Consider the following 12,097-nt stretch of genomic DNA (forward strand, 5'->3'; position numbering starts at 1 on the left):
ACAAATTTTGTAATGTTTCTTGGCCAAAAGATTCTTTAAGCTCACATGAACATCATGCCATGTGAGGTAAAATTACGTTTTTTTTTAGATGTTCATCAGGTGGTTGGTCTTTCATTCATTTTTGCCTGTGGCATTTCTGTCCTTTTGTTATGTAAACTCGATTATGTGTCTGCCGTAACAGAATTATATCAAAGAGCTCAGTAAAACATTTGTCAAGGTGCAGGCAAAGAAACTTGCAAGCAGTAAACTTTGCATTTCTGTTTCCATGGTAACAGAGAGCTCAAATATGACATTTAGCAGATAACAAAATGGCCAAGAGCAACAACTAGCTTGGACACTGGACTGGTTTGGGAACGAGTCTTATATAGGTCTGCCGTGTTGTTGTCATATATATACCCATTGAAAATTTGACTGGATGTTCATATGTATACAACATCTGTCTGGAGATCTCCTCTCATAGTATTCAACCTATCTTTTTTAAAATCATTGCTGGCATAATCTTCTGATTCGTTGTGTTTGGAGAGTTACTGCCCTTTGATTTTGCATGCCGTTAATCTAGTCCTTGGGTCTTCAAAGCCGTCTCAGTTTTTAACCAGCAGTGGTCAAACTTCGCAGGTTTTATCACTATGACATCAATCTGTTGTTTACTGAATGGCAGTTTGATTGAACATTTTTTTGGAGCAGTTGTTTTGCACATTTTTAAAAATTTTAATTATTGTAACAGGGGACTAAACACTGTCGAATGAAATATCGAAATCTCCCACTATAAAGCATACCTGTCCAGAGTAACTGAATGATGTCTGTCAAATGCTTAACATACTGGAGATTCAAGTGAATGCATAATAGCATTTTCACGAAGTGGAGCACGAGAAAAAAAACACAAACTGTTGTGAAACCTTTTATTTTTCTTTTCTCTTTGTTGACATTTGTTTTCTGTTCACATTCACACATCGTCATCAACAAACAGAAGACTAACACAACATCTCACTCATGAACTCATTCTACATGATATCCTGGTAAAAGCGCAACAATTTCTCAGTAAATGTTGTAAGTAAACATTACCGCATTAACACAAGCCAATGACTGACCTGACAAGTAAATCTTTATATTTGTTTACCAAAACAAATTCCCATCAGTATTAACACAAGCCAATGACTGACCTGACAAGTAAATCTTTATATTTGTTTACTAAAACAAATTCTTTTCAGTATTAACACAAGTCAATAACTGACCTGACAAGTAAATCTTTATATTTGTTTACCAAAACAAATTCCCATCAGTATTCAGTCAAGTCTTCTTTGCAACTATCGTGTATCATTTTCTAGAAATTTCACTCAAAAAAGAAAAGTGGCATAAATTGAAGAACCAGGTACTTTAAAACAACACTGATTCACAGGTTTATAAAGCCTTGCAATCAACATTTACCTAAACAAATATTTTCATAACTGCAAAAGTTAGGAATTCCCCATTTTATTAACCATTATATTTGAAGAAACTTTTGATGTTGTAAGTATAAAATTTTGATGAGATTGCTTACAGACAAATTTGAAAACAAAACTGATTCTACTTCTGCAAATGGCATTTATATATCAAGGTAAATTTTCAAATAGTTTCGGGTAGTTTCAGTGATATCTTGTCACATCACCGCCAGAGACCAATTCATCTGTATTACTGATACCTCAACACTGAAAGATCAAACTGTAGTACCGTTACACAAAATTTAAATCAATGTACTAGCATCATACAAATAAAATACTAAAGATATTACAATTACTAGCTACGACCCAGGTTATCAAATACATACCAGTATATATATCTATATATAGAAAATCCTTCCATTCATTTGTAACGCATACCAAACAAATTAGCAGAAGTGGCAGTAAAGCGATTGGTATACTACACCTTCGGTTTGAAAAATAAAAACAAACGAAAAAAAAAACAAAACAAAAAAAAAAAAAAAAAAAAGAAAAGAAAAGAAAAAAATAAACAAAGAAATTGATATTTTATGCAACAACAATAATATTGTATTACCCCAGTAACTGAAACAAAATATCACAATCCATTTCACACAGCATTGCTATACATGGCAATACCGTTGTTTGCGAGGACTTTTGCCCTCATATCATCTCTCACTTCTTTATTTGTAGCAGATTCTGCATTTCTCCATTGTATTAAGTTTAATCACATGAATTAACACATTTAAATAATTATACATTTTCATGAGAAATGAAGACCTTGAATGAAACATCACCATCCAAAAATACACACAAAATTACTAGATCTGCAGGACAATTTTCAACACTTAACAGCAAGAAGGTTATCATCAAATGGCCAACACAAGCTGTAATAACTGGACTTTTCTGTACTCTAAACCAACATTCAAACTTACATGGAAGTCAGAAACTTTAACGACCTATATTTCAAATATTTTGAGCCATTGCCTATGAACTATAAAAATTCACAAAAAATCCATACCCTTTTCATCTTTCAATTTTTTTTTCTTTTTCACAAAGATTTCTATAGCTTTATTGTAAACCATAGGTTAATATATTTCAGAATGAACAGACAACACATTCTTATTACTTTCACAATTCCCTTGTGATATTGTGTATGCATGATGAAACTCTGGATAAATGTGAAAATCTACTGGGCTAACAGTAAAATATATCCATTCTAAGCACAGAAAAGTACACTGATTAGATGAAGAATGAAAGCCAAATCAAGATTTTACGACCAAAAAAATGAAAAAAAAAAAATAAAAAATAAAGAATCAATATCAGTTCACGATTTTAAATGATAATAACTTTATTCAAAAATTGAAAGATAAAATAATCTATAAAAACACTGATACTATACCAATGTGTTCTATTATAGATAAAATTTTACTGAATTCCTAGCTTTAACTGATTTTTAAGTGAAGTGATGACAACAGTATTAAGGACGTTTCTTACCAATGTATCATTGTCTGCCAGACTCAATAGTTCTCCTGGCGTTAAACCAGTCTGGCACATGCAGGAAGATATTTGTAAATTGCAAATGAAACATTTATTGTGTTCTTCCATATGTTACCAATAACAGCATTTTGAAAAAAATCTATATTCTCACTGAATTTCTTCAAAATATGTCCACACAGTGCCCCTTTAATGTAAGTTATATGAAAACTTGGTTTAAATTTTTGACGAGTTTGATGTTAAATTTTTTAGTGTCCTACGAAAACATGTATACAATTATGTACAAACTTTACGCAATGTCGTCCCTTGGACAGACTTAGTTATCAACATATGAATGAAATTTGCCTGTAGCGAATTGATTCAACAAAAGATTGACCAGTTGAAATAAAAATGCTATAGAATACATATATTCAGATGTCACTAAAACACCTCACTGTCGCTCATACCAAAACATTTATCCCTTTAACATACACAAAGAAATTCTGGGGGTACTTTAACAGATGAAATTCCTTTTCTAAAACTATTAAAGTAAATAACACAAATTTATACATAACTATACATGTCACAATACATGTTCAACATATAATGCAGAAAATGATCACAAAACTTATAATAAAGCCTTTTTATGTCAATGTCAGGGTGGGTGTGACCATGGACTACACGGTCAGACAAGTGGGTGGGGTGTTTACAGGTAACTGTTTTTTGTGTTTTGCACAGATTCATCACACACATCAATCTCCAGATCTTTTAATATAAGAATCAACATCACAGACCATGAAACTTCAAGGTCATATATTCTTCAATTAAAAGTCGCACTAAAAATACCCATGTTGTCAACTTCATTGTCACATACAATATACAGGACAAAAGAAGTTTTTCGAGCCTCAGATAAGGTGATGACTTACATCAGTTCAACATAATATCTTTCTTCCTTGCAAATCAATTTTGTAATTTAAAAAAAGGGATTCAACACATCATTTGTAAAGAATAGTGTTCTTTCTCCTAAATCACAATCGTAAAACTGTTTGAAGGGAACTGTCTCGTGCCCTTGAACTAAAGACTTGTCTATATTTATGCTGATGCAATCGTCAAAGGAGCATATTGAGAGTTCACATCCTAAATACACTTCCTTATAAGGATAAAAAATATCTGGAAATATAAATTAAATCCATCGAGCTCGTTTATAAATCCTATTCTGTAAAATGTACACATTATGGATACACCAGTTCATTAATGTATTCCATTTAACAACTTATGATAGTCAAATATTACAATGCACCAAATATGTACCTTTTAACAGCATCAGATTTATCAGCACACACAAGGTATTATATCAACTGAGTTTGTCACCTGTTGCACCATCAGAATCAATAATCAAGTATCCAGTCCGCTACAAGATCGTCAAAGGAATCGGTATATAGATATCTTGTCTCAATAACCAAGAAATTATCCACATCAATCCAGATACCATGCCTTTTGAAACAGTGTATTAAGTAATATATATATCCAGGGTCTTTTTTCCTGTTTTGATAAAATTCCTGGCTTTGTCTGGAATTACACTACACTGTGTGTCCTGTAGCACTGTCTTCCAGAAAAGTTATCTTAATGACTTGACTGTTGTAGGATTGATATGACCAAAAATAAATCTTGTCTCCTGTAGATCCTGTTGTGTGAAGAATGGTCGGGATGACATCTCATCCCCGTGGGACTCTCTCAGGTTCTTCCCATGAACTCCTGTTTAGGACGGTAGTGACCAATACACATTCTGCATCCTGGAGATTCCTTACAAAGTAAAGCTGATATACAAATATCCTGCCTCTTGTAAATAATGTTTGAAAAAAAAATATTATGTAACCTTCAGGATTTGATAAGGACCAGTATCCCTTTTCCATCAGAATGTGTCAGAACTAATGTGCATCAAATCTTCCGGACTGTAATGACGTGTAGGTATGCTATTAAATTGCCTTCTCCAAGTCTATTTCTCTGAAAGACGATGTTAGGATAGATGGAAGGATAACTGGCCTTCCTTTGTGGCCAGATAGAGTTTCTCACGCATGATCTCAACAGAGGAATAGTCAGGTAATTTAAGATAGTTCACACATGTCATCACAGAGGGCAAGAAATTGTCAGCATTTTCCGAGGCTTCAAATGTCTTTCTTACTACAGTGAGAGGTGGATTTAAACTCCGGAATCCTGCAACATAAAATGTGCAAGGGTGAAGTGAGAGCAAAATAACACACTTCCATAAAACAAATTCACACCATCTAGGGTGTAAGTGAGCTTGAGCTTTTCCGTTCCATGACATTTTCACAACAACAGAAAGGACCAGGATACTGACATTGGGTTCGATGCATGCTGGGATGAAGGCAAAGTTTGTTCAGAGGAATTACACTGACCTTACCACCTAACATTATTTGAATTTTATTTGTTCTTTAAAAACTTATTTTTTTCCCTATTCTATTCTTTCCTTTGTTGTTGTTCTTAATTAAATGAAAATTCTGTAGAAGAAATTGCAATAAAAAATCTATATATGTCAATACCAAGATGGTCATCTGTTTGTTTTTCAGATCAGTCTCAAAATCAAAAGGGCACAACAACTAAGGACCAAAGGGAACCTACATATGAAATTAGAGAAAGACCCATCCAGTAAAAAATAGTGATAACAAGAATTGTTTACAGATGGAAGACAGAAGGTGATTATTATAGTAATTTATTAATTATGGTGGGGAGCTGACCTCCGATGACTTACTCTTAATCAAATTAATGCATGTGTCCACAAACTGTTAAAATGAGAACAAGTAGATTTATTGAGCTTTATTTATCCATTAAATCAAGTGGCAATCCAATTCCAATGTTTTTTTAAAACTACAAAAATTGAGCCAAATGAATATCATTAGCAAAATTGATATTATTTCATGGCGGTACTTAAGAACGCAGAAAATAGAAGCTAAGGATGTAAATAAATAATGTTATGCTGGGATCATTCCTTCATAATCACATATCATTACACCAGAGAGACTAGAATTTCAGCTGTATAATGGAACTGCAAAGGTCATACAGCAGGAAATATACTAGTGATATAGACAACCACTCACCTCCTACAGGAAGGCGTGGCGATCCAGTCACAAACTGGAGGAACTTCCTCTGTTCTGTTCCATCATATGAACTAAGCACCTCGAACAGGAACTTGACCGCCCGACTGTCGTGGGTGTATCCATGATCGGAACGGCAGCTCTCCATCAACATCTTTACATCCCATGTGTCTGTGGCATTCCCACAGAATAGTTGCTCCAGCTGAGGGATGTGAAAGATATGAACTAAGCATTGACAAGAATGTAAAATTGTATGTATATATATTTTTGCTGTAATCTACAGCAATTTAGATATAGGACAGAAACATGAATGCCTCTGGTTCATTATAAAACTAAATGATAATATCTATGAATAGTATCAATGATATTGATATTGGAACCCTAGAACACAAAATTATCATCTAATTCATTTTCATTTTTGACATTGAATCAACTTCATAATCCCGGAGGATGTGAAATTGATAAGTTATGACTGACTTCAGGGTTTTTCGGGCTGATAAACCGTTAAGTGAAATTATTTCATGTTGCAATTTGCTCCTTAAGAGATCTTCCCAATTCACCCATTTTCTTCTGAAAGCGATGCTAAAATGCCCCATCAATAAAAAAAACATGATGAACACCATTTGCTTAACCCACTCCACTCCCTCCCCAAAAGAACAACAAGAGATCCCAAAGGAATCTTGGCGCCCATCATTGTTTGATCTTAACTTGTTCTGTGAAAGTAGAATCTTTTCTCTTCTTTTCTCTCCTCTTTCTCTTTTTTTCTTAATGATAAGACATTTAAACATTCCTTTGCAAAATTTCAGAAAGATCCATCCAGTACTTCTCAAAAAATAGCGATGACAAAAATTGTTGACTGACAGACGGATGGATGACGGACAGACAACAGACGTAGGGCAATTTGAATAGCCACCACCATAATGTAGAATTAAAGACAAAAAAAATTAAGATATCTCAATCAAAGAAATTGAACTTAGGTGAGAGGATCCAGCAACAGGCTGCCAAACCTGTATACGATATTAGGTCTATCAACAGTATGGTGATATTTTCAATGTCTGCAGAGTAAGCATGGAAACAACATACATAAAAGAATTTCAAATATATGTACCTCTTCTGGATAGAAACTCTGTAGTGTGCTTAGTGGAAAGATGGACTCAAATCCCTCTCTGAAGGCTTCAAATTGTCTGGAAACACTCTCCACCAAACTCCAATGTACCACTAACTGTAAAAAATAAAATCCTTAAACATTAATACAAGGTTTGTTTCTGATACACATTTTCATATGATCAGACAATTATTTATAATCATCACTGATTTGTCAAAGACAACGATGAGAAAAGATAATCTAGAAAATTACATTAGGACATGAATGCCACTCCCCACCCTCTTCCCACTGAAGTTTACATTTATCCTCAAATGATCAGGTGTAACAGTTGCTGTTATGATACTGTACCGTGAACATGAAGCAAATCTGTAGAGAAACTCTGAGGATATGATATTATTTAGAACAAGATGTGGAGTGATGTGACAGGAGGACACATCACTAATATTCCCAGTCTTGCTGAATAGTAGCCATTGTAAGGTTTAACCAATTTGACCCTTTTGACCTTGAATATGGGTAAAGGTAATTTCTTTCTGCAAACTTTGATAGGATTATTCTTAGCAATCTGTCAGCCAAATGATTGTTGATTCTAGGTCTTTTGGTTCATAAGAGGAAGTTGTCTGAAATTTTTAACAAATTTGAACCTTGTGATCTTGAATATATAGCTTGAGGTCATCTCTTTACAGTCAATTATGTGGGCATTTTTTTTATTGAGAAAATAACAAATTTGAAACTTTTAACATTCCTATTTGCAAACTTTTTCATGCTTCAACTCTGGAACATTCCAGCCAAATATTATAATTCTTGGCATTCTGTTGATTAAGTTGAAGTTGTTTACAAGGAAAAGATGATGCTGGATGAAGCTAACTTGGCCCTTTGGCTATATGGCTAAGTGAACTAGTAAATCAGCTTTGTGATAACTGAGATGTATCACTTCAACAAGTATCAAACATCACTGCAACAGACCTGTAAATATTCCTCAAGATTATCCAGGGTTACAGGAATGTCCTTGCCACCCTTTTTCAATTCGATATGGGCAGCCCCTGGAAGAGTAAGGTCGAGGGCCAGATCCTCTATACTACATCCTTCCATTGTTACGTTGTCTAGAGCAAGCTGTTGGCTTTCCTTTGTCTGCAAAATAAAGGAATTTGTCATGAAAACACAGCAAAACTTTTTTTCTTTATCTTTTCTCTCATTTTCTGGGAATTTTTTTTTCGAAAATAATTTGTGATTCGTTCATGAAAAGATGAGCAAATGACAATATCAATCCATTCAACAAATGAACAAACAAAATTCAAAGACAGAAATATTCTTTCCGTTGAAGGTAATCAAGACATTAAGCTCTATTTACATGGGATTTGTCGGCCAGGATGCGTTGTTTTTGACGGACAACATCTTCTAGTTGTCTGAAAGACTTGGCAACCACAGGATCAACATGCTGGAGGTCGCTTGAAGTGAGGCTGTGCTCTTGTCCCAGCATCCATTTGTAGAAAACCAAACTCAATGGCAGATCAAGCTAAAGGGATAAATATATAAAGATTACATCAGAACCAATTGATGAAATTGATGAAATACCAAAATTTAAATGCAACTCATTTGTCATTTAACATATTTACAAATCAGTTTGGTTAGAGAAGTCTGTCCCAATTCCAAAGTAATTAATATCAACAGAAAACTAAGGCCTTGTAATCATTTACAAACAAGTGGATTTTATACAAATCAATCACAAAAATTTGCAGAAGACAATTTCATCATGTTGCATTTATTAAACAATCCAAACACCAGTATACTTTTAGTTTAATTGTTGACATCATGTTATTATTGCAATAATGTAATATGTTTTTCCTATCTCTACTCTCAGTTGAGACAAGGTGTGGAAACACTTGTCCAAAGAAGAGAATTATTTCAGATACACTGCAGACAGAGCTATTAGACTTTTTTAGCAGAGTAAAATCCCACTTTGTTGAACTTGCATTGAATATTTGTAAAACTGATTATTGAATGGTCTCAACCAATGCCTTTGATCTTTTACCTTGAATCATTATTTCTCAAATACATTCCATTCATTGAACTGTTATTTGTCATTCCCATCCTTTAATCAAATAGGCGTTACATTCAGTAGACACTATCCTATTAAGTAATATTAATTGACATAATCAGGTGATACATTCAGTAGACACTATCCTATTAAGTGATATTAATTGACATAATCCCTAAGAGTTTGAGGTGGCAATGATTTATTGTAATACTAAACAATATCAATCCTAGACAAACTCTGGTGTAATTACTAGTAGAAATATTCCATGTCTAATTGCCTTAATAGAATGAGATCTTACCATTCTTGAGTCCATCATAGCTTTAGCCATGAACTTGCCGAGGAGCTTGAATTTGTTTTTCAGTTTAGTAACCACTGCAGCTTTTGCATTCCGAGCGAGAGGCAGAGGGAAAAGTCCACAGTTAGCATGATAGTATTCCTCACCTGTTTCTTTTCCTGAAAATGCAACACAAACTTTCATTATGAAGGTACAAAATATTGATACAGGATAATATTGCTGCATGGTTTTTTCTACTGACGAACAAATTGTGAGAGTGTTTTCCCCAACAATTGACATACAGAACTGAATTAAATGTACGCATTAAAAATTTCACCTTAATAACTTACAATGCAGAAAAGATTTGAATCCTACCTTCACTGTCCACATCCTTGACCACGTCGCCCCTCCACATCTCATATTCTCCCTTCTGTAATTCTTTAGATACAAGGGCATAAAATTCCAGTGTTGGACCCAAGCCGGTACCCACCTACAAAGAAAAAAATAGATACAAGAATAAGTATAGGATCATCTGATCATTAAGTAAACATGTTTCATCTACTATATTTTTTGTTATAATATCATTGATATTTTCCCCCCTAAAACACCATGAGAAATTAAATTTAACAAAATCATCACATCTACCTCTAAGTATGAGATTTAGTCGCTAAAACACATGATTGATCCAAGTTTGGATGGTCTAACACTTGTACTTTGTTGGTCTAGCACTTGTACTTTGTTGGTCTAGCACTTGTACTTTGATGGTCTAGCACTTGTACTTTGATGGTCTAGCACTTGTACTTTGATGGTCTAGCACTTGTACTTTGATGGTCTAGCACTTGTACTTTGTTGGTCTAGCACTTGTACTTTGATGGTCTAGCACTTGTACTTTGTTGGTCTAGCACTTGTACTTTGATGATCTAGCACTTGTACTTTGTCCGTAATAGTAGCATAAAACTTAAACATTGTGGAATTAATCCACAAAGTTAAAAACTTTTCGTAAATTGTACATGAAATTTGGAATCTGAAATGTGTTTGGGAATGACTATGTTTAGACCTACTTATTTCCTAGGTTATGGAAGCATTTGTTTTTAAGTAAACAACTCGAGCTAAATACAAAACTTGAACATTGATTTGACAATTAACAAAGTCCAACTAACCTCAAGTATAGGCTAAAATCATAATTGAAACTATATATATTGAACTATAAAGAAGAATCAGTGGTATCAGCTTTAATTTGTGATTATTGAAAAATTCTGAGTCAAAAAAACTAATGTATATGTCTCATTTAGTGATTCTGTTGTAGGCAACATAGTACAACAAAGAGAGAACTTTCCTTTTAACTCTTTCCTTTCTCAAGAATAGTACACTGTCAGAACCAATTTTACTGACAAGTCCAGTCACATACCTCATTTTCATACTGTATTTCCAGTAGAGCTCTGGAGTTTCCAAGGTCTTCCATGACCTTGTCAGCTTGCTTCAGTAGATCAGCTCGAGTCACTAGCCGCTGCAGAATATTAAGTTTTGGATTTACACATGAAACTAATGACAGTATTATCTGGACATATAAGATAATAAGTACCTCGGATGGATAGTAACCTTTTAACAAACACACAAATCTTAAGCTAACAAATATAATGAACAGCTACAAAATCTGAAGATTTTCTTTTATAATTTTGACCTTAATTGAAGATGATACACAAACTTGAAGATTATACTACCATAAGGCCTATAGCCATAGAAAATATCTTTTCAGACTTAGAAATTAAATTGCTTGCCTGCTGACCACAAACAATGTGATAACCATATGTATCCAATATTTTAAAAAATATTGACATTGTTTTTCCGAAAGTTAATTGTAAAACCATTGCAGCTTATTATTTGAATCTTTAGTAATCACTTTATCTTTTTTTCATAATCTATAATATGGATTTCTGTTGCTTACCCGTCTGCGGTCCAGTCTCGGGGCCACACGCTCACTGCTATCATTCGTACTGGTATCTCCTGAATTGTCCTGTAGACGCATTAGTGCTCGGTCACGGTCAAATGTTGTAGCATAGAATAGCAGCTGTCTTGTCTCAAATGGGAATAGGAACGGCCTGTAAAATGAGAAATGTATATCACTTAGTGACCTTGAAGTGTCTTCACAAATCTGATGACTAAAAAAATATTTTCTATAAAAGGCAAGAAATTTTTTTAATTAAAAGATTCAGGTGTGAGAATGAAATCAATATATGCGGAGTTAGACGCATAATATCCTGGAAATATACTAACTTCAAATGTGGGACTGCATTACATTCTTAACCGAAAGAAATTGACACTTTCTAAAACATTAAAACAGGAAACATCAATTACTATTTGTCAAGTGATAACTGTTCCTAGGTACTAGCATGTCAGTTATATTTGGTGAGATTCAGTAATACGTACGCAGCAGCTGCTATTTCTGCCAGCCAGCAAGGAAGGTTTCCTGTCATAATCACAAGAGGGTCCTGCAGCTGACGATTGGCTTTGGCTGTGAGCTTGGAACTTAGGAAATCGGTGAATGGAAGGATGGGCTTACTGGAAAACATCACCTGTAACACAAAGATATAATCACTGATTACCATCATAACTTCCTTTTGTTCTCATATGATTCAATAT

At 34.0% G+C, this 12,097-nt stretch overlaps 1 protein-coding gene across 1 annotated transcript in view; it reads right to left on the bottom strand.

Moving 5' to 3' along the window:
• Positions 1 to 885: 885 nt before the first annotated feature.
• The window catches only part of LOC132549516 (E3 ubiquitin-protein ligase TRIP12-like), a 37,613-nt gene continuing 26,401 nt past the window's right edge, over positions 886 to 12,097 (bottom strand). Inside the window, exons 33-42 of the mRNA XM_060213455.1 lie at positions 11,885 to 12,030; positions 11,403 to 11,556; positions 10,866 to 10,964; positions 9,833 to 9,947; positions 9,482 to 9,636; positions 8,497 to 8,661; positions 8,112 to 8,276; positions 7,152 to 7,265; positions 6,047 to 6,245; positions 886 to 5,144 (exon numbers count right to left, since the gene is read on the bottom strand). Of these exons, the coding sequence (XP_060069438.1) occupies positions 4,948 to 5,144; positions 6,047 to 6,245; positions 7,152 to 7,265; positions 8,112 to 8,276; positions 8,497 to 8,661; positions 9,482 to 9,636; positions 9,833 to 9,947; positions 10,866 to 10,964; positions 11,403 to 11,556; positions 11,885 to 12,030 (1,509 nt within the window). The 3' untranslated portion in view covers positions 886 to 4,947. The remainder of the gene's footprint in view (positions 5,145 to 6,046; positions 6,246 to 7,151; positions 7,266 to 8,111; positions 8,277 to 8,496; positions 8,662 to 9,481; positions 9,637 to 9,832; positions 9,948 to 10,865; positions 10,965 to 11,402; positions 11,557 to 11,884; positions 12,031 to 12,097) is intronic.

Source organism: Ylistrum balloti, unplaced genomic scaffold (assembly GCF_031769215.1).
Source record: "Ylistrum balloti isolate Yb309-2 unplaced genomic scaffold, AGI_CSIRO_Ybal_v1 Utg370064, whole genome shotgun sequence".
Taxonomy (NCBI): Eukaryota; Metazoa; Mollusca; class Bivalvia; order Pectinida; family Pectinidae; genus Ylistrum; species Ylistrum balloti.